General features: G+C 41.0%; 3 protein-coding genes across 4 annotated transcripts; 1 reads left to right on the forward strand and 2 right to left on the reverse strand.

Annotated features, from left to right (window-relative positions):
• Positions 1-3,207: 3,207 nt before the first annotated feature.
• htatsf1 (HIV-1 Tat specific factor 1) lies at positions 3,208-8,306 on the reverse strand. The gene is made up of 10 exons (XM_076102747.1): positions 8,157-8,306; positions 7,277-7,441; positions 6,109-6,343; positions 5,833-5,880; positions 5,589-5,743; positions 5,250-5,413; positions 5,010-5,106; positions 4,828-4,917; positions 4,596-4,733; positions 3,208-4,362 (listed from the first exon to the last, which is right to left on the reverse strand). The coding sequence occupies exons 2-10, from the start codon at positions 7,439-7,441 to the stop codon at positions 4,108-4,110; spliced, it is 1,347 nt and encodes a 448-aa protein (XP_075958862.1). The 5' UTR covers positions 8,157-8,306; the 3' UTR covers positions 3,208-4,107.
• Positions 8,307-8,350: 44 nt separating this feature from the next.
• LOC142959909 (uncharacterized) lies at positions 8,351-17,560 on the forward strand. Its single transcript, XM_076101422.1, has 7 exons — positions 8,351-8,566; positions 8,849-8,973; positions 9,224-9,434; positions 13,621-13,699; positions 14,844-14,986; positions 15,672-15,883; positions 17,218-17,560. Exons 1-7 carry the CDS (start codon positions 8,417-8,419, stop codon positions 17,543-17,545), a joined length of 1,248 nt encoding a protein of 415 aa, XP_075957537.1. The 5' UTR covers positions 8,351-8,416; the 3' UTR covers positions 17,546-17,560.
• A 438-nt stretch (positions 17,561-17,998) lies between these two features.
• bnip1b (BCL2 interacting protein 1b) lies at positions 17,999-22,461 on the reverse strand. Of its 2 annotated transcripts, none has more exons than XM_076102748.1 (6): positions 21,785-22,461; positions 21,123-21,215; positions 20,933-21,024; positions 20,387-20,494; positions 19,520-19,638; positions 17,999-19,359 (listed from the first exon to the last, which is right to left on the reverse strand). In XM_076102748.1, the coding sequence occupies exons 1-6, from the start codon at positions 21,866-21,868 to the stop codon at positions 19,163-19,165; spliced, it is 693 nt and encodes a 230-aa protein (XP_075958863.1). In that variant the 5' UTR covers positions 21,869-22,461; the 3' UTR covers positions 17,999-19,162. The 2 variants fall into 2 exon arrangements, with proteins under 2 accessions (XP_075958863.1, XP_075958864.1); XM_076102749.1 differs by having other exon boundaries at positions 21,123-21,300; positions 21,785-21,849.
• Between the last annotated feature and the right edge of the window lie 83 nt (positions 22,462-22,544).

The raw sequence follows: 22,544 nt of genomic DNA on the forward strand, positions 1-22,544 counted from the left end.
CCATGGCTGATCGTCATCTTTGGTCATGGACGCCTTCCACTCCCGCCACTCTCCATCCACTCTGCAACGCAACAAAGAGGGAAAACAAATCAAACAATTCACAGTTTCCCATTATTCTCTCTGTCTGTCGGCATATGGTTCCAATCAGCAGTGTGTGTGTGTGTGTGTGTGTGTGTGTGTGTGTGTGTGTGTGTGTGTGTGTGTGTGTGACACCATGTGAATGTTTTTATTTTCCATACATTTTCTCCACAGATACAAAGCTCTTTGTCCACACTCTTTCTCCATCTCTTCAGCTCTCCTTCCTCTCACCCCCTCTCCGTCTTCCATCTCTCTCTTTCTCTCTATCTCTCTCTTCTTCTCTCTTTCTCTCTCTCTCACTATTTTAGTCTTGCTTTTCTTGGCTGCATGTCAGACCTCGGGCAGACCTAGAGGTCTTTTTCCCAAGCGATCTCCAGGGTGGACTCCAGGGAACAGAACACACACACAGACAGACGCACACACACACACACACTCACACACAGACCCTGCTTTCACATGCTCTGTCCATTTCCTCCTCCGTCTCTGCTCCTGCCCCATATCTTTCTGTCTGCGCCTTCTTGTTGACTCATATAATATTGTTGCATTACTGTCAAATTGTGTTGCAGTCACAGTTTATTGGAAAACAGAGAACACAGTGTTCAAGTATTGTGTTCAATGTATTTACAAAGAAACTATATGAGTTACTGTATAATATCTTTGCATTAAAATTGGCTCAAAATTGTTTGATATGGCAAAAATACTTAAGTAAAGTACAACTCCAACTGAGGTTCTCCTTGAAGGTACCAAATCTACTTTGGTTAAATCTGATCTCCTTCCCCTCTGGTCAAGAGTCTGTTGAGGCACAAATCAACATGTTACTTGTTGATGTTACTCAGCCTGCATACTTTCATCTATGAAACAGAACCGCACCACCACTCTCAATCACTCCCTGGTTACATATGTTATTTACTATTGTAATTCTGAATTTAAAAATGGTTTTCCTCTCAATTACAGAACAACATAACCGTATTTCATGTAATGACTTATGCAGTGAACTAAGATGTTTTTGGGTGTATTCAACAGAGAACCACAATACATTTTGATCAACATGATGTAAGAATTGATAATGTAGCAAACATGCAGACAATCGTACATAATCATTTGCATGAATGTGCCAAAGGACATGAAATGAAGAGGCTTTATAAATGAGCACATGCGACTAAATGATTCGGACGCTGAACAATGTTGTCACTTAAGTGACTAAGAAAAAACATATTACCCTCAAATCTGACTTAAGCACATTATATGTACATAGTTACTTTCCACTGCTTTCTGCAAGCAATATTTATTTTGAAACCTTGAAAATATTTGCAAGGTTTCAAAACTTAAACTTTAAAAAGCCAGTCCTGTTATGGTGCCAATGTGACATAACTCTGATATCTACTTTGTAATAAAGCAAAGTTCACCAGCCATCAGAGGCACCAGCAGGATCACAGTGCTCTCTAGTGGTGAGGCAGGAGTGTAGATGCTCCAAAGTTTGAGAATCATTAGCAGGGAGTTACAAACTGATCACATGACGTAGATAGGTTTGCAGTTTTCAAGGTGTATATTTCAAATTGCATCTATAACACACATGAAGATAAAGTTGTGAACACCGGCTGAATATCTATTATCAGAATCATAACTGTATTATAACTGCTAAAGGGAATACTGCTGTTAAAAAGAACCTTATTTGTTTAAAGTGTTTGCAAACCAAATTTTACTGCGTTTTTGTTCATATAGCAGTACTTTTAAAATAAAAGTGCGCAATACACTACTTTTGAATTCATTATTGAACTTTGCTCATAACAATGCGATTAATCGCGGAAAAATCATGCGATTAATCGCGATTACAAATTTTAATCGTTGCCCAGCACTAATCAAAACGCTACAATCCACGAAAAACTTGTCACGTAGACTAAAGTACAGTGACACGAAAAGTCTACTACTGCAATCAAAACTTGATAGATTGATTGATCATGTTGTAAAACTTCTCACACTACAGGTCAAATGTCTGACAAACTTTAGAAACAATTGTGGTCATGAAAAAACTAACTCTTTCATCTTACTGTCCACATCTCTTTAATATAATTAATAGCCTATAAATAATATGGGGGAAAATGAGTGTCCATTTCATCTTAATATCAGGCTATCCTTCTCTTAAAAACTATTCAAAATAATTGTATTTGTTGAAGATTCAGACAAAAGATGAAAAGGCGTCTCTTGATTGTAGACTTTGACAATGACGCGCCTACATCCTCCAGAGTATTCTGGACTCCAGTAGATGTTATGAAGGGGTTTTTCTTCACCACGGAAAGGATTCTGAGATCAACCACTTTAGATGTCTTCCGTGGTCTTCTGGGCTTTTTGGTGTTGGTGAGCTTGCCAGTGAATTCCTTCTTTTTAAGAATGTACTAAACTGTTGATTTGGTCAATCTTAATCTTTCTGCTATCTGCCTGATAGGTTTGTTAAGTGTTTTCAGCCTAATAATGGCCTCCTTCACTTGCATTGACACCTTTTTGGTTTCATGCTGAGAGTTCCAAGGACCAGCTACCAAATGCTAATTTAACATTTTAGATCCTATTATCTGCATCATTTGTCATGAAATAGTGACAGAACCGACCACATCTGGCCATGAAACCGTTTGTCAGACAATTGTCCAATTACTTTAGAGCCTCTGAAGATGTGGGGTATACTGTGTAAAAATGGCCGTAACTCCTAAACGGTTAATGTGATATTGAAGTTTCATCTATTGAATTAGAGCTGAAGGTCTACACTGCAACCACATATTGACTGCTTCATTTCAAATCCATTGGAGTCGTGTAAAGAGGCAAAATCAGAAAAATTGTGTCACAGTCCAAATACTTATGGCCCTGACTGTAAGTGTAGCACTAAAATAACATCTGTATGTGTCCCCTGCTCAGAAAGTCTTACCTTGTTGCCTTTCTCCATATCTATTGAACACAGATACTGTATTGGATTTGTAGTATTTACTTGTAGTTCTGGTGTACTTTCCATAGTTGTAGTTTTGCACTGAGACGTTTCTCTGTTGGTCAGGTTGTAACTCACTTTGTCACAAGGTTTAAATCAAACACAATCTGTATCTTGTGTCATTACAGTTTTCAGAATGAGATGTCATGAGACTTCAGAACGTTACAAATCCAAACAACTTTATTAAACACATCGATGCTCATATTTACAAGACAGCATCCAAAGGGATTGTGTGTGTTTGTAATAGTAAGTTTGTAGTCATATAGCACATGACCCTGTTACCACCTCAGAGATCCAGATACTGGACACCAAAAAGGAAAAGCGCAATTATCTATTTTTGTTTGCATTCATATAGTGGATGCACTATCTATCTAGTGAACATTTAAGTGTGTTGGTTCTTGTTTTGAAGTCCCTTTTGCATTAAATAATGCATGTCTGGACACATTGGAACCCGAGTAGCCAGCACGCTGTCTGTACCATCAATGAAAATCACAAAAGAAGTTGCTGTTTTAAGCACAAAATGCAACGACTGTGGAAATGAAAAAGCATTCTGTTATGCGTGTGCTCTGCGTTGAAACTTAAACTTATTTTGAATTTTGATGTTATGATATTCTGACTTTTTACTACCATACATATGTACTTTCTACAAGGTTTGGGCGATATGACGATCTATACCATGTAACAATATAAATTTGCGTACTTAATGATTCAACCCGAAGTAAGTGTCCCTTTGATATCTGTTCAGTGTAAGTTGTCTTTTGTAATTCATCAATATTTCAGGGTTATCAACACAAAACTGCAAACAAACTGCCACATTGAAATTCAGGGAAAGCTGTGCTGAGCTTCTCAAGTGCAGGTCAAATTACGGTGTAAACCAAAATAGTGAAAATAGGGTAGACAAAATCATAATTTTATTTTTCTACATTACAAAACAGCTCAAACCTCCTCCTCCTCCTCCTCTTCCTCACCTGCACAGAACGGGTGTTTACCACAGTTCACAATCTAGCAGGACTGTCCTGATTGTTTGCCATGGGGACCAAAGATGTGCATTTAAGTATCTAGGCTTTCTCGTCATCACTTCCTTCCAGGCTGCTATCTGTAGAGTCTGCTTCCTCTTCCTTTTCCTTTTTCTGTGGTTCTGTTTCGGGATGCTGTTCGGGCTCCGTGGTGCTGGAGGGTTCTGTGGGTTCTGTTTCGGTGGTGCTGCCCTCTGCTGGCTTGGCAGTGTTGTTCTGCAGGCCCTTCTCGCCTCCCTCCAGGAAAGTGGACCAACCCTTCAGTCGCTCCTCCCGCTCACGCGTTGTCTCTTCCACCTGCACAAACAGCATCAGCATTAAGGCCGCAAATTCTTTCCAGATGCAGAGTTTAAGTTAATCAAGGATATCACAATAACTCAAATATCACATGACTTGTTGGTAAGAGTGATGACTAGCTCCAAAAGCTTTACAAATTCTCCATTCTGCATTTCCATAATTAAATTCAATGGAATATTTTCATCATCCTTCTTGCTTGCTAAATTCCCATTTGTATTTTGCATTCGGTTTACCTGATAGTCTGTTGTTCCATCCCAAAGCACAGCAGTCAGCTGCCTTCCTCCAAACCAGCGACCATTGAACGACTCTATGCACGCATCGGCTTGTTCAGGCTCTTTAAATGCGACTGACGCCACGCCGTCCGGGTGTCTCTGCAGCACAAACACAACCACACACCAGCTCCTTATTGATGCCACTAACATACAATTCAAAGCATTCTACGTCTATGAATGACATTAAACTCACATCAAAGAGGATGACCTTCTTGACCTCCCCAAACTTCTCACACTCCACCCGCAGATCCTCACGATACTCATTCAACTCCAGTGGGTCTTCCTACGAAGGCCAACACAGAGAACACAAGAGATTAATACCCTCAACGGACAGTGTGTGTGTGTGTGTGTGTGTGTGTGTTTGTCTCTCCGCACCTCAAAGTCACTGGGGTGGAACATGTTCCTAATGATGACAACTTTTTCATGTCTCTTCCTCAATTCTCCTTGCTTCTCTGGCCTCCAGTCCAACTGTCTGCACGGACAAAGACACAGACAAGAAAATACTCAATTACTTGTCTTCTCTTAATCCACTTGAGCATTTTGGCTGTTTATCCCTAGATGCAGAGAGGGACTAGTGGGAGGTTAACTAAAAAGGAACAAGGAAGTAGAATGTACTTCTGTTGCTGCTGCATTCTTTTCCTATAATCTTTGTTCTTCTTCTTCTTCTTGCTGGCGTCGTACTGGCCCTTTAGCTCAAACCGTGCTGCTTCCACGTGGAGTCTGTAACCTCGGACCTCTGACTCGTCAATCAGACGCAGAGCCAATTCCACTGACTCCTTCTGCAGAGATTATCACAAACAAACACTGTCACTTCACTGTAGTGCAATGCAATACTACTGCAACTAACACTTCTTCTCTATACTGGGTCATTCGAGCCAAAAGCCATGCGGAATGTGGTCACGCAGGTGTGGTAACTATAAATGTGAAGCTTTAGACAAGCAAGGACAGACGGACCTTGAGATAGCAGCAGAGACCATCTCCCTTCAGATTTCCCTCTTTATCCTTGTAGAGTTTGACCTTGTACTCTTCAGTAACGGGGTCCCGCATCACAATGCCGCACTTGGTCATCAACTCAGCAAACTCGTCATTGCTGATGTCCGGAGGCAGGCCTGAGGAGGAAGAGAGTGAGAGAGATAGGATGAACAGAGTCAGCTGTCTCCTCGACAATGAGAAAAGAAATGATCTCATCAAAACCAACCTGATACGTAGACGTTGGTGTTTTTATTTTCCTCTATATCAAACCATCCTACAAGAACGAGAAAGGGAAAAAAAAGCATTTTTCAAATGATACGTTTGTACAAACTTAAACTCAGAAATTGTACATAATATGAATACTGGTAATGATCACTATTGTAGACAGGGGTAAAGGTGGAAACATACATCAATACATAAAAAAAACACCATTGTTTACCATTTGTGTGTTAGTTAATCCACTGGTTTTGTCTCTTCTCTATGGTTGTGGATGTCACTTTACCTGGGTCTGGTTTTCTCTTCTCCCCTTTCTGTTTGTCTTCTTTAGCTGCGGTCTCATGCTGGTCTGGGTCCTGGTTCTTGGAGGAATCTCCTGGTTTCTCCTTTTCTGAGGGCTTGCTGTGTGGTTCTGGGGCTGCTGGGTTGGAGCTGCTCACTGCAGCTTTGTTGACATCTGGATCTCCATCCTGAGTGAAGCCATAGTTGGCCTGGTAGGCAGCAATGAAGTCCTCTGTTATCTGGAGAAACGAAGCAAAACCTACTTAAAATGAACACTGAAACTGTTACGACTACGTACCAAAAAGAGGTCTGCGATCCAATTTAGGGTGAATAGACATCTCTATTTTCAGCTTCCAATAATGCATTTTATTGCCAAGTGTGGTCAGTGGCAAGTACAAGCTGGTATGATGGAGACATTACATTACATTACAGTCATTTAGCAGACGCTTTTATCCAAAGCGACTTACAATTCAGAGTCTATCACATTTCTACACCGTAGGCACAACTACGGGAGCAATTTTGGGGTTAAGTGTCTTGCTCAAGGACACATCGACATGCGACTAGCGGAGCCGGAGCCAGGGTTCGAACCACTGACCCTCTGATTGAAAGACGGCCCTGCTATCCAGTTAGCCACAATCGCCCCCCAGAGACCTTGAACTGTTATGTTAACAGTATTGTTGCTGTGCCACAGCACCCCCGGTCAGAACAGCATAGTATATGAATCATAATTAATCGAAATCGCAATATGGCCTATTACAATTTGTGTAATATTTGTTCATATATTTGTGTGATGTCAACGTACCATTTTAAATTAAATACTGTCATGCTGCAGAGATGTCCTGGCCAACACATCACATTCTACAGGCTTAAGAAAACCATCTTTGTTTGGTACAGATCCCCGCAAAAATCGCACCATTATCATGTTTTTCAATGAAAATTAGAATAATGATATAACAATAATAATTTCCTCTAATGTCGCAAATCATACATCAAAACAAAATGTCTAAATCGTTAAGCCCTACTATGCATTGCAAAGTCAAGCAAACTTGCACACAGTAAGTCTAAACAGAACAGGTACAATCCATAATATGAATATGTCAAAGACTGCTGCGCAGACAGCAACAAAAATAGTTAAGAACAAATATATGAAGTAGGAAAACAAAAGTCCATACTTTAGGGAACCAGGCCTTCTTTTCAGGGTCCCAGTCATACACGGTCCCATCCTCTGGGTCCGTGTAGGTGTTGGGTTCAGAGCCACCCTCATTTCTCCGATCATAGAGCTCCTGCATCCGCAGCTGCTCCATAAACTCTTTGTTGGCATTTGCTTGACCACTCATCTGCAACAAGCAATGAAACGATCCAGGTCAACAAGTATTCCATTTCGACATGTATACAGCAGCTGTATTACACCCCAATGTGGCAAAGAAGCTCAACGTGTGTCTTTTCGCTGTGCTCATAGATTTATGTGTGGTTGAACAATGATATCAAAGCAGGATAGTAAACATATGACAAGCCAGTGCTGTAAAAACAAACAGTAAACGACTCTGCTTAGCCTATAAAACATGTCAACAGACAACTGCCCATAATAAAGACCTTTTACAGCCACGCAATTAACCAATCAAATGTTGCTACTGGCACTGGCACCTAAGTCCTGAAAAAGGTGTCAGTCAGTTGCTTTAATTCATCACACTATGGTGCATTAGATGAACCGACAGCATGAATCGGTGTCAGCAAGATAGTTTAGACAAATCTGTGTTTACAAGGCTGTCGATGTTCAGCTCACATGATCATAATAATGATTAACATTTGGTAACATCTAAAGGTGTGTGCTTGTGAGTATTAGGATAGTTAGCGATACATTATTTGGTGTTAGCCAACACAGCTAACATTGGTTAACGCTAGCCATCGTTACCTTTAACAACAATAACGTTAGTCCAGTCTAAAATCTGGTAGGTTCAAAGCTTAACGAAACATATTCCCTCCGTCTAAAGACCCAACCACAGAAACGATCTGTGCTTTGAGAATTCAGCCAGTGTGTTAAATAAATATTACCTTTAGATTTAAGCGCAAACGTTTTACCCTTCCAGCCCACACTTTAATGAAGTACTTCCGATGTCAGGTTTGGAATGCGCATGCGTGTCAACTGGAAACGAAGCGCTCGATTTGTTATACAGCGTCTACCTGTTTTTACCATAGCATCTACGACGGTCACTCCGCCCGCAGTCTGCTGAGGACAGCACGAATGTAGAAAACAAGCGCCCACGGCTCAGCTAGCTAGCAGGTACGTTAGCAGACCTTTACTTGGGTTTGTCATGGCGGAAGGTAGCAATAACGTTAACGTCAGTCCGGGCAACCTTCCACCGGGAGACCCGCAGCTCATCGGTATGATCGTGGAGCATCTGAAGAACCGTGGGCTTTTTGACGAGTTCCGTCGAGACTGTATCGCCGACGTTGATACGAAGGTAAGCCAGTCGGCTAACGACAACACCGCCTTGGCTAACGTTACAGTTACCGCTGTGGTTAGAGAACCAGACTCTAAGCTAAGCTCGTAACTTCAGTCGCTACTTAACTAACGTTATATTGTGCTTACGTTAGGCATTAATTCGTTGCTAGTTTAAATATAAATCATTTAGCAGTGTGTTCTTCTCATTGTTGTGACAATATACTTTCCATGTTACCGTATTCTAGACTGCATCACTGTTTAATGACTGGGTTTACATCGCTGTCCCTGTTGTTGCTGCCAGCCTGCCTATCAGAACCTGCGACAGAAAGTTGACAACTACGTCACGTCGCACCTGAGCACACAGGACTGGAACCCGTCCATCAACAAGAACCAGATGCGGAACGGACTGAGACAAAGTGTTGTCCAGTAAGTGTTACTTTCAACTGTCTTCATCGTCCTCCTGTACAATTCAAAGGAACAACAATGTAAAGTGAACAGCTACTTTATGAGTGTTGGATATTTTTGTCGAAGAATTGTTTTCAATTTCTTCAGGATGAGCAACATTTTAGTCTGCAGCTAATGATTTTATGGCAGTTCAATCCAGTCAGCAATACTGTACATGAGGTCATCGTGCAACTGTTTTCACAGGATATGTTGTGCATGCTGTTTTTTCTAGATCGGGTATGCTGGAGTCCGGTGTGGACAGGATCATCACTCAGGTCGTCGACCCCAAGATGAACCACACTTTTCGGCCGCACATAGAAACTGCTATCCATGATTTCTTGTCGGGGGAGAGGAGGGAGGAGAACGTGTTGAGTTGTAATTCTGCACCGTCTGAGCAGACAGAACTACAGGAGGCTCCACCTGCTTCCGGGCCCAAAACCCCCTGAGGTCTGTTTTTAAAAGCTGAAGTACAGTGTGAGGTCGAGAACATCATACAAGAGGAGGACGACAAAGAAGAAGACGAGCGTCTGGACTGTTTCTGCATTCAAAGTCTTCAGCGGGAGATGATGTTTCATGGCTCGTCTGTGGAAGTCGGACAGTGCGGAGTGGTGCACTTTCACTGCACAGCTCTTCCTATTAAAAAATGTGCGATATCGACATTTTCCACAAAAAACATGTTGACTAACAATATGTTAAACTTGTAAACAGCACTGATTCATCATAAGTCATTCAGCTGGGGGGATTACAGGAAGAAGATCCTACAGTTTCTGTCCAACTCGGATTGAATCATTGAAAGACATTTATGTAGATATATTTTCATCAGCAGCTAGCAGCTATCACACTGTGTCAGATTTCCTTTTTGTTGCTTGTATTTAGTACGCAGCATTGATTGTGCATCCTATGTACTTTACTAAACACAGTTGACGTCCTGTCCCTCTACTTTTTTCTTATTGTACCCATTTGTAGTACCTGTGCCTTTTTATTAGTAAAGATACTCTGCGGTATGCAAAGCTATTGTGTTAGTTTTTGAAGCCACACAGTCAATTCTTTCCTCTGAGTGATGGGAATAACTTTGTCTCCTGTGTAATCATACAACAGAACCACTAGGTGGGGTAGTTTTTCTCAGTTAGGCATTTCAAAGCCAAAATCCACCCAAAAGTATTCCGAGCCTTACATTTTCGAGGCAAACCTGCTGATTCCACCACATGAGACATATACAGGGCCTATCTGCGTGTTTGAGACGGGACATGAACTATTACTATATGAGGTGTACAACTTGAAGTCGCAGTGCGTTGAGCGATGACTGGCTCAGCACACTTTGCATGAGCCTGTCTTGTCAGTTATATGTGTTGCTCCGGTATTGTAAAATATACCATCGACCCTGCAGAGGCATGCATAACGGTGGCATGTTGTGTAAAAAGTCATAGACGTAAGCCACGAGTGGCGTCCCTGTCTGGTTTTGTTTTTCCTCACAGGATAAAAGGGACTTCTCAGCAGTTTCCAGTCTTAAACCTCAGTCCATCAGTTTTGGGTATTTGCGCGTGTCATTGCAGCTTACATAACTTTATTGATTTAACTACTTGTTTTTGACATTGATCCGCACGTTAACACAAATGTGTGTCAGAGAGTGTGTCCACAAATCTGATGCCCTCTGTTCGTTTGCGTGTATAACGTGTGTGTGCTGTGTGCTGTGTTAAGTTAAATACGCTTTTACGTATTACACTGAAGTAATTGAATTTATGGATAATATTTGTAAATTATTTTAATTATCCTCATTGCCCTTTTAAACTTCAATTAATAAAATACCCAATAGTTCATTTTTTTTCTCCTATTTTTTGGCTTGGTGCAAAAACTTGCAAGAATAAATCAATGGATTAATCACTTTTTAACCACTTCAATTATTAATCATATAAGTGATACTCATGGTCCTCCATATCAGTTCAGCTAAATCACAAAATCATATCTTCTTATTTACCCCTAGCTTTGCTGAAAGCTTCAAAAGTGTGTTGTATTTTTTTTAAACTCAACAGCAGTATGTTTACTTTCATGTAAAACAAGAAAAAAACCGCAATATGTTTTCTTGAAGTCGATTAAATGGTGAACCGAATACATAAGAGCAAGACAAGCAACTGATCTGAGTTTAAACACCCAGACGTCAGGGTCAAAGCTTCCTCTAGAGTTCAGTAATCACAAAGCAGATACTGAATGAATGCAGAAACATCCAGAGGCTCCTGCACGTGTGCTGCTTGCACAGTGGTGTCTGTATGCATTAGTGTGTTCAGTGTCGGGGTGAAGGGTCATTGCGTGGGTGGTCATCAGGGGTTGTGTGATGGAAGCTGTGGGATGATGTTTTGAAGCAGGATGAGACAGAACGTGCTAGAAAAGGTCAGGGAGGGAAAAAATTATCTTAACGAACGTCCGAACATTAACCCCCCAAAAGAGTATGTCTTCCCCAACTGGGCCCCAGCATGGACACGCATAAATACAGCCTGCCTCTGTACTTTGACCTCCCACTACAACACACACACACTTGTCCTAAACCATCTTCACTGTAGGCCTCTAGGATGCAGGGTAGATAAGCCATAGCATGAATTGAGTTTGTTTTTTGTTTTTACTTGCTTGGCGGATGCTGATACCATGGTGTCACATGACTGTGGCCTGTCTTCTCTGTTGATGTCAAGGGTCAGCGGTCATGGCTGTTAAGAGACAAAACCCGACCACAACAAGTAGGCTGCAAGAATGAAGCCCGAAAATCAAAATCAAAGCATAACTCACCTTGGGCTTGTAAACAACAGCATGTTACTCTTTGATGTGACCGCAATAGCTTACAAATTGTCAGAAACAACAGTTATTGTAACCGAATAAAGCCTAATTACCGATCTGAAAGGACAAAGTAGTCTTTTTTTGTTGTTGTTGTTTCCTGTCTCTTGTAGTTTTAAAGAGTTAGTTTAAAAAATCAAAAATCACCTTCTTAATCACATACACCGCCTGGTGGCAACCTCAAAGCTAAAGTCAGAAATAATCATTCAGTATTTTTTTTTTAATATCTAAAAAACATTTTGACAATAGACATATCAAAAACAATAGCCTGAGCTAGTGAGAGCATGGTTATGTTTGTGTGTGTGCATTAACCAGTAACCAAGCCATTAATAACAAATGTAGGGTTGCATTAGGTGGTTGGCGGGTGTTTATCCTTTCTCGGTGGTAATAATTCAGTTATAAATGTCAGTAATATATTAATAGATGCTCATGGGTTTCTCCCTTTCTATTATGTATTGAGTCCGCAGTTATAAATGTTAATAGGTCATTAAACAGGGTTGACGTCTGCAGTAGTCTGCATGGCTATAGCGTCTTAGTCTTCTTGAGATATATGTGGTAAACGCTCTTTTTTACCCAACCTGGCAACCCCATGTTTCTTCGTATCAGTAATTAAATGTACCTGAGCTATAAAGCATTAGCCCAAATGATGTATTAACTGTCAATAAAGCCATTCATTTCAACTCATGAACCCATAAATTGTGCCTTTTTAGGGAGTGGTACCCGATATTTTGTATAAGAATACTATAGGCTTATTCATATAAGCATATCAGGCAGATGTGATGAAAAAAGTGACAGTTTACAGGAATGTAGCACTCAAACACAACATTTGTAAAACCTGATTCCCCCCCATGTCATGACCCTTCTCTCTCTCTCCCTCTCTCTCTCTCTCTCTCTCTCTCTCTCTCTCTCTCTCTCTCTCTCTCTCTGGGTGCGCCTGATACGTTTCTCACTGCACGTTTCCCTGCCAAGAAAGCAGCTGCTAACCCTCAAACACACTCGTCACACTCTGGCAATTGGGTAATTGAGTGTGGATGTCTTGAGTTGTTGACCCTCCTGCAGACTCCAGGAACAGGAAGACCTTATATAAGACAGCTGCTATAAGAGAATATTATTTTATTGGACACATTGGGCACAAGTGTCCTGTTGGATGCCCTTATAAAAACAAAAACATGATAACGTGTCGTTGATCGTGCCCTTCCAGTGGAGAAGACATGATGAAGTGCTCTCTTGTAAGCTACAACATGAGATAGAATAAATGAAAGCTTCCTCTAGGATGCCCTTCCAGTGGAGAAACGAGATGCAGTGCACTAATGGGCGTCCTTAAATGAAGAAAACGTGATGCAGTGCCATGTAGGCTGCTTTGCATGCTGGAAAACATTTGTTTAACCCTTGCCTCTCAGTCCGCCAATGATATTGGATAATAAATAGGAAAACTAAATCAGATCGAAGTCCAATCAACGAGTTAATTTAATCGCAGCTATATTCTGTTCCTGTCGGTCCTCTTTTTCTCTCATCAATGATAAACTTGTTGGCTCCATTGTAGCGTGTCCACAGGGCTGCGCTGTGATTGGTGGAGATACAATGTGAACGCGCAGTGCTCATGTGGCTTTATATATATTTCAGCCTTCATACCGCGGAAAATACTTTACAGCAGAAACTCCTCTGCAAGGCTGCGCCCGCACGTGCTGCTCCAACCTATGCAACGAACAGACGATACAAACCAAAAACTCGAATACAAAGCTTCGGTCAGTCGAAAGCATGCCGGCGAACGTGTCCGCTGTGTTTGTTCTGCTCCTGGCCTGTCAACAGGTGCTGACCACGGATCTGCATGATGTCCACGAGAAACAAGTGAGCCAAGTCAAAAAGCGCCTGTCCCTGCAGAGCACAGGTGAGTACTAACAGCAGGTGTACTGCTGCCTCAACTGTACCTTTCATCAATTTACGCTGTGACTAAATGCGCCTGGAGACACTGACATTTTTTTTTGGGAAGCTTGGTTTAGTGTTTGAATACGCGCTTTTTGCATTTCATGAAAGTGTGTTGTTTTTTGGACATGCATTGTGTATTTACTGCTGAGAAAACCTTCAGTATTTTAGGCTTCCGTCCAGATTTTGCACCGATACAATTGGGCATGTTGTATGTGTGGTCTGTCTGCGGCATTGCAATGCTCCTCACCGGATGCCACTGTTCAAGAGCCTTGGTGACGACGCACTGCCATGAACATTTGTTATAATATGTATTAAAAGTATAGTATTACTGAGTCTCCTTTGATGTGTATGCAGTGAAGTGATGTAGTTCAACTGACGGTAAGGCGACTGATGGTTGCCTAATATTTGCATCTTCTATATGTTGACCTTTCATGGCATCAGCAGAATAGTTTGCATGCCGTGCACCCCTAAAGCCTGTATCAGTTTTAATTGTGTCCCTATAGCCGGCTGAGTATGTCCCGGACGGAGCCGGGCAGCAGAGCGCGCCTCTCTTTTTGCTCTCCTGCTCTGTTAGTGGCTGTAACTCAGTGCGTCACTCCGGCGGCTCGATCCAGTCAAAGCACATTCCCTCCGTACCAGCAGGGCGACCTGACCTGCAGGGAAGTAGTTCCTTCATTGCTTCAAGCACTTATCAAACTGAAATGAAATATTGCTTTCCATCACTAGTGTTGTCCAGTTTGAGCTTGCTGTCTCCTCTGGATGATGTTGTCATCCTATCCTGCTGTCTACTACAGTGTAGCTTGTGTTATAGAAATGCTCAAACTTCCCAGAATCCAAACAAACAATACAAGAACATTGAACTCATAACAGCTTAAAATTACATGACAAGTGCATTAACTTTTCTTTCTGTAGAACCGAGGCAGTCCTGGACATGACAGGAGGTTCCCAAAGTCATCCTGATGTGTGATATCATTGTATTCGTAATGCTTATTTTGTCCTCTCTAATTAGAATACAGCACACATGTGATTTGAGAGACACACTTGCTTCTGTATCCCTGTAGTGATGTTAATACTGATCTCCCTCTATGTCCTTCTGTCTCTCTCAGCGGAGATTCAGAGTTGCCTGGTGAGTTCAGGGGATGTCGGCTGTGGGACGTTTCAGTGTTTCAACAACAATTCCTGTGAAATCCAAGGGCTGCACCACATCTGTCTCACTTTGCTGCACAACGCCGGGCGCTATGACTCACAGGTGGGCTGCAGCACGACAATTCAAAAGAAAAAAGAAAATAGAATATAATGGAGTAATAGCGGGGTGGCTACGGCTGACCTGTTCATTTTTTGACGAAAGCATCAAATTTGGTACGTGTATAGCTTCATATATTTACAAGAGATGTGGATATTGTGCCATAGCAGATTGGCATTCTGATGTGGCAGTTAGGCCACCCCCAAGCAGCTGTTTCCATAAACATAACATACATCTGTATGGCATATTACACTGAGATTTTCGTCTATGACATATTATACTATGACTTTTTAACAATATAGTAACGTTAGTGTGTTAATGGCTATGGTGTCTCAACAAAGGAAAATATTGCATTTGCCTATAACTCAACTATCTTCTGGTAAGTGGACACACATACACCTACTTTGACTCTGTAAAATGATAGATATGACTCACTCTTTCACAACACATGCATGGTCATTATTTGTATTCAGTTTGTCTCACTGATGCCTGCCTAATGTCTGTCTGGTGGATCCAATGTACACAGAAAATAAAGGACAGTCTGTAGGCATATCATTTTAAACAGGAAGTGACAGAAGCCGGGGAGACGGCATACATCCCATGCCAGATTTCCACATTGTAGTACATGCATCTTTGCTGACCGAGCTATCAGAAATTAAACTGATTCCTCCTGTTGCTCTCCTCCTCCCAGGGAAAGTCATTTGTGAAGGAAGCGTTGCGGTGCATGGCGCTGGGACTGCGGCAGCGCTTCAGCTGTGTGAGCCGCCGGTGCTCAGCGGTAAAAGAGATGGTGTTCTCGCTCCAGAGAGAGTGTTACTCCAAACACCAGCTCTGCCTGGCACCACGAGACCACATGGATACCATGGGCAACCTGGTCCAGTTCCACCTGATGTTTCCCCCGGGGTGAGAGACAGAGACACACAAACAATCAGTAAACTTTTATCACCAACATCCTCTGTGGAATAATGCAGTATTGACCCGCAGTTTAACAAAAAAAAAGTAGTATATAAAAAGTAATAGTATAGTATATTGAAAAAAAACTTTAAAAAGTCATATCAAGTCAAAAAGTTATGAAAATGTCAGTGTAGTGTGTCGAAAAAGTCATTAAAAAGTCATAGTATAGCATGTCGAAAAATAATCATAAAAAGTCATATCAAGTTGAAAAAAGTTATGAAAATGGAAATATTGTAGTATGTCGAAAAAGTCATTAAAAAGTAATATTGTTGTAAGTTATTATAGTATAGTATGTTGAAAAAAGTCATAGTATAGTATTTCGACATGCTATACTATGACGTTTTTATGACTTTTTTCGACATGCTATACTATGACTTTTTCAACATTCAATTAAGAATTATGCTAAATACATGACTTTTTTATGATTTCGAAAAAAAGTCATAGTATAGAATTTGGAAAAACGTCATAGTATAGCATGTCGAAAAAAGCTTGTTTCCCTTTTGCTCGCTACCTGCCTTACTCTCACCTGTCTGCCGGACCTACTGCTTAATTTGGCTTCTGTAAGCATATCTGTACAATAAATCACTGAATTGATCCTGCTGCCATCCTACTATCTGCTTTAGGGTCAAATTGCTGATCCAGTATTCGCTGCACTGTGAAAATAAAAATATTCATAGAATAGTATGTCACAAAAATGTCATAATAAATGTAGTTTAAAAGGTAAAATATCTTACTATTATATGTAAAAGGTCATAGTGCAGCATGTCATAAAGATGGTCAAATAAAAATTTAAAAACATCACAAAAACTAATGGTATAGAAAGTCATAAAATATCACAGTTCAATACGTCATAAAAAATGTAATTTAAAAGTCAGTAGCTTCTCCTCGAATACCGGTCCAACTGCTATTCCAGTATTCACTACACTGTCACGAGTATAAAATGTCATATAGGATGTCATAAAGTCACGATGTAGTAGATCATGAAAAATGTCGTAAAAAAATCATAGTAAAGTATGTCATGAAACATGTCATGATATAGTATGTCATAAAACAAAGTCATGGTATAATTTGTCATAAGTCAGTAAGAGTAAAAATGACATTTTTATGTCATAAAAAGGTCATATTAAAAGTCATAGTTTAGTCTGCAATAAAAGTGTATGAGTCAAATATCTGCTGTGAAAAAGTTATAGTCTGACCTTAAGTGGTGTTTTCCTAAATATGCCATAAGTCTTGAAAGTTGGACAAACTCAAAAAGATATTCTCGTGTGTGCTTGGGCCATTAGACCTTATGTGGAGCTGATGAACTTCATGTTGAAGTGTGGCGACACGGTCGGGATGTGGGTCGGCCAGCGGCTGCGCAGGCAGTGCGAGCAACACTGGGGAGCTCTGTGCAGCAGCTTCGGGAGCACCTGCTCTCTCAGCCAAGCAGACGCTCTGCAGCACACCACCACCCCACCCCCCACTGTGTCCTGGTCCATCACCAATCGAGGACCCCTGCAGCAGCAGACCAAAGCGGCCGAACCGGAGGACAGGAACGGGCCGAGTCAGATCGACAACGCCACCGAATTCGGTCTCCTCATGTCTGAGAAAACCAATGTTACTGCTGTATAAACAGACAGGCAAAGGTGCAGACATGGTACACAAAAGTCATGCACGTATTACTATTATAATAGTAGTGGTGGTAGTAGTTTAGTAACCATAACTTATTAAATCTGTAATATTTTTTACAAGGATGAAAACCATTTATCTACCTCACTTCAACATCACAGTGAACCACAGTGGCTGCATCCTGCAGTGAAAACACAAGTAAACGCCACAGGGATTTTATTCAAACGCAGCTGATGGCTCAAAGTCAGTATTCTACTATTTAAATCTGTTTTTTTGTATTTATGAGTATCGTTTTATTATGCACCGTGAAGTGGACATGCCATCAAACGTCACCTTGTAGACAGTCAGGGGTCAGTCTGCAGGAAGGAAAGCCCTCTTCTGTTACGACGTTATAAATATGTATTTTTGATGCTCTACTTGACTCACATTTCATACAGACCACAGGTTTCAAAGCAATGTTTTGTAACTTTTTATTTAAATTAATCAAAAAAAAAAAAAATGCATGTGTAAGCATTTTGATTGAAATTAAATAACAATGACAGAGAGAAGTGTGTTAGTCAGTCAGTCCTGTAAAATAGTTCCTTCTATACAAATGAACAAAAAGCATCTCTGATGGTGGTAAATGTTGGGTATGCTGCCATCTACTGGCACATCTGTGGCAACGCTTCACATCGACATTTACCTCATTATATGGAAATAGAAGAATTCAACTTTATTCTAACAAACATTGTTCCAACATTCACAACGTCTCTGACTTAATGTGGCAGACGACGTTTACGGGATAGGAAAGTAATCAGATTTCTAAATCAGTTGTCTGGACGTCCGAAGGAAGAAAGGCACAAGGTAAATTGTCAATAACTATAACAATGGCGTATTGGAATAGTCCAGAGCAGATAAACACATACACACACACACACACAGAGATTGTAATTGGACAAAAGGTAAACAAAGTGAGGTTTGATGTATACTATGGCTTTTGACCCTTGTTAGTTCAGAATGCCAGATGAAGTACGAAGGCCTCAGAATGCTTCAAAGTGCTTTTCCAAATCAGGCACGCCTACTTCCTGATCAGGAGTGCAGAGGAGTAAAAGTGGACAGAATTTGAACTTCTCTCAATGCTCTGTTCCCCTGCTGACAATTTTCATGCAGCCTTCGAGGAGAGACTGCCTGAAAGTGTGCACCCTCATCTAAATCTGTATAAACCGCCGCTTCAAGACGACACAGTCACTCAAAAGCCAAAGCTCTCGGGATGTGACGTGGCAAAGAAGGAGGGCGCTATGACAGCCGGCTTTGAGCAGTAGTATAAAAGCTTTCACCTTGAGACATGGTTGAACAGCACACGTTTCTTTGAAGCATGCTGAGGCTTTAACCCTATCACTGTTGTTGCATGAAACCTCATATTACCAATTTAAGTTGAACCTTTATACCCATTTTATAAACTCACATATTGCATATTGTTAAGCTAATAATTAAGAAGCTAAACAATATGAAACGTTCTAGCTAGACACTTGTCTCTTTGTGCGAAAGTCCAGTCTTCCAACTCTGCATGTAGTCCATATGGTAACTTTCTGCTGAGTGATGCAACAGCCTGCAGCCTGGGGGAGTTCTTTAGCGAGGCAGCTAAATGAACGGGAAGAGACGTTTCTTAAGGATGTAGAGGACGGTGGCGAAGAAGAGGGCCAGAGCCAGGAAGATGAGCAGCTTGTCTGTCAGCTCCCGCCGGTTGTACTTGAGGATCAGTCTCCTCCCCAGGTGAATGGTCCCGGTCATGCTTTTAAACTCGTCGTTGGTTTCCTGCACCGTACTTGAGGAAGTGGCTGTGTGAGGAGGAGGAGGAGGAAGAAGAAAGTATAAAAGGCTACACGTGGAATGGAATATGTGTTGGTAAATATTGATGAGCGATAAAGACATTGTTGTAAATTGGATTTACCTTTTGTACACAACCTATAACACGACAAAGTAGAGTTTTTTTCTTACCCAGTGTGCCGATAGTGTCCTCGCTCTGCTTCACCTGTTCAGCCATCATCCTGCTCATAGACATCAGACTCTCTGTGATGTTGTTACTGGTCTCTACTAGGCTATCTTTGTTCACCTTCCTGATACAAAAACAGACACAAAGCAGATCTGAGGTCTGTATGGGGTCAAATCACTGTTAATAAATTACTTTGGCGAGCGCGGCACAGATCACTCCGCACAGATCACGCGGCACAGAATATCTCTGTTGAACTGAAGCCTGCGAGGAGAAAACCATGCTTTGAGCGTGAGGAGCGTTTTCCTGGCGCACGACTTATATCGCTGCTCGCTAAGCTTCCACCTGCTGGGGGGTTTGCAGCATATGACCAATCACAAACATGGACAAGTCTAGTAACTGTCAGCAGAGCAGCATATTTTACAAACAAAGGGCAAACTTGGCTGTAATATAAGACAAATACGATCAAGTTGCGATCAAAGTCATCCAGACTAAAAGCAAAAATCACAGACTGTGTGACTGCATAAGTTTTTTGGACAGGATTAATATAACAGGGAGGTGGTTAATGATTTAGCTGTAATGATATTATTAATTAAGACAGTCAGAAGCAACTTAAATGTCTGTTTCTAACAATTAGGCCGCTTTTGCAGTAAGAAAGAAACTGGTGTACAGTGTATCAGTAACACTGAACGCAGCTGAGAGACAAACTTGTAGAATGCAAATAGTCTCTTCAGACTGGACTTAGGTTACGAAGAGACCAGAGAGTTTGACTGAGGTGTAATAAAGCAAAACACATGCCATGTTAAATATATAATGGCATGAAGCTGATTGGCTCATCGTGTCGGCGCCACAGTAAAGCCTCTGGGTTTACTGACCTTTGCCTGGTGCTCTGGTTTTCTACTCCATGCAGCAGCTCGTCCTTCTCCGTGTGGTCTATGGCTAGTTTACAAGCCAGGTTAGCTTTCCTCCACGCTGTCTGGTTACTGGAATCCACAGGAAGAAATAACACAAAAAACAACTGTCAGAACTTCAGTTTCTGTTATAGATTTCTTCATCTCAACTGGTCTGTGTGTCTGAATATTTTTGTATTTAAACTCATCTACACCAAATGTAATACTTTTATCTGCCTCTCAAACTATTATTAGATCCAGGTATGAATGCATTGCATTTATTTTTAAGGATCAACACCTAGAATGTTAACTACTCCCAAAAGCACCATGAACACGATAAATTAGAGCTTCCACCAAACCTGATGCAAAGAGGGGTTCCAAACAAGCATCACAGCTCATTGCGATGTGTTGACTGAGAGCGAAATACAGATGGGTTCACTCACTTAAACACTCGACTGGACGCTGGCATTTAAGTGGGATTGATGATGTGCATAAAGTCAGTGATTCAGGGGAAAATGAGTTCACGCACACCTCAACATTTGCCTTCGCTGGCTCTCCGTCTCTGCCTGGATGGCCAGTTTGTCAGTCTCTCTGTCCTGCTCTCTGGCCATCTGCTCCAGATCCTGACAACGGCACACCGCGTCAAATAAAACAGTTTGGATTTTAAGCAAGAAATCTGTCAGATGCAACACAGTACACAGGTGGGGATGTGAGCCCTGACCTGTATTCTCAGTCTGAGCTTGTTGAACTTCTCTTTGACCTGAGAGTTGAACTCCATGAGAGTTGACTGAGGTCCAGGGCAATCCCTGATGTCCTGCAGGTAACACACACACACACACACACACACACACACACACACACACACACACACACACACACACACAATGACATGGTCCTACCTAAAAGAAGCGACCAATTGTTTCAGCTTTAATAGATTTAAATGTAAAAATATACATAAAATAGGGTTTACATCTAATGTTTGAGCGTACGTTTGGTAACACTATTGGGGTTACAAGAGTTAACTTACAAGGTAACTTTTGTAACATTCATTCTTTGGTCAAAAGGTCTGGTGTGATGCCTGACAACAGATTTTAAAACCCATTTCTCAATTAATAATAACTTATATTAATCCTCACATCGGCTAACGCTAGCTAGTTTCACGATAACGTTAGACAATAAAAATGGAGGAATCACTGATCAGTGATAGGAATAAAGTTGAACAAATATACTATCATTACACCGAAGAACCGACACTCAGTGTACCTAACATTAGCTTTTGTTAGCTAACGGCTGGAGCAACTTTTAGACCTGATGACGACACTCGATACCAGCATGAGATAAAAAGATGAATCAACAGACAAACTACGTGTTTGCAGTTCTTACCTGAACAAGAGCCTTAATTTCTAGGTCATATTTTATAATTTCTTGTCCACAAATTCGGACGTGTACGTCCGCGGAAGACGCCATATTTGTTTTTGTACGGCAAGCTGGAGGCTCTAAAGATGACGCGCTCTACTGAAGGCGAAGCAATAGTTTTGACGGTCGTCCTGTCACACTGCAAATATTAAAACCACTGTGTGATCAATAAATAACTTATTCTGTTAAATTTGATATACCTATTAACGAATAATTGATGTCAAAGATTAGAAGTCTAACTCTGCGTAACACATTCAATAACTACATTTTAGTTATAACATGGTTTCCCAAATATGTACAGTTTTATAGTAAAAACTTAAACAAAATACGTTTTTTCTAGGAAACCCTTTCCTGAAACGTGAGACACAATGTCAGAAATACTTACGAGAGCACCAAATTATACAAAATTATACTTCCCTTCTTCTAAGTATCACCTGCTAAAAAAGTTATTTTAGGAAATAATGAGCCTTTTCTAGAAGGGAAACTATATATTTCTGACCCGTAAACATCTTCAGTAGAAATGAATAGACTTGGGCCTGAAATCTCCAACAGCGTGTCAATAGGTATAGTGTTCCTGTATTTTGTCCCTTCCTTATACCTATATTATCTTGTTATACATACGTTAAAAGTTTATATAGAGGAATGAGAGAATCTGTGATGTTTTTTTGCTAATACTATGAAAATTAAATTAAAATATTTGCGCAAATCAGTATGTACACTCAGTGAT

Source organism: Anarhichas minor, unplaced genomic scaffold (assembly GCF_050575085.1).
Source record: "Anarhichas minor isolate MPS153535 unplaced genomic scaffold, ASM5057508v1 ptg000027l, whole genome shotgun sequence".
In the NCBI taxonomy this organism is placed as follows: domain Eukaryota; kingdom Metazoa; phylum Chordata; class Actinopteri; order Perciformes; family Anarhichadidae; genus Anarhichas; species Anarhichas minor.

Bases quoted from the DNA above. Each gene is read 5' to 3' on its own strand.
- LOC142959909 (XM_076101422.1), top strand. From the start codon at position 8,417: ATGGCGGAAGGTAGCAATAACGTTAACGTCAGTCCGGGCAACCTTCCA. The intron at 8,567-8,848 runs GTAAGCCAGTCG...TGTTGCTGCCAG, and splicing joins TCGCCGACGTTGATACGAAG to CCTGCCTATCAGAACCTGCG. The intron at 13,700-14,843 runs GTGAGTACTAAC...TGTCTCTCTCAG, and splicing joins CCTGTCCCTGCAGAGCACAG to CGGAGATTCAGAGTTGCCTG.
- bnip1b (XM_076102748.1), bottom strand. From the start codon at position 21,868: ATGGCGTCTTCCGCGGACGTACACGTCCGAATTTGTGGACAAGAAATT. The intron at 21,216-21,784 runs GTAAGAACTGCA...TGTTACCTGCAG, and splicing joins AAATTAAGGCTCTTGTTCAG to GACATCAGGGATTGCCCTGG. The intron at 19,639-20,386 runs GTCAGTAAACCC...TTTTTGTATCAG, and splicing joins AACCAGAGCACCAGGCAAAG to GAAGGTGAACAAAGATAGCC.
- htatsf1 (XM_076102747.1), bottom strand. From the start codon at position 7,441: ATGAGTGGTCAAGCAAATGCCAACAAAGAGTTTATGGAGCAGCTGCGG. The intron at 5,881-6,108 runs GTAAAGTGACAT...TCGTTCTTGTAG, and splicing joins GAAGAGAAAACCAGACCCAG to GATGGTTTGATATAGAGGAA. The intron at 5,107-5,249 runs GTACATTCTACT...TTGTCCGTGCAG, and splicing joins AGAATGCAGCAGCAACAGAA to ACAGTTGGACTGGAGGCCAG.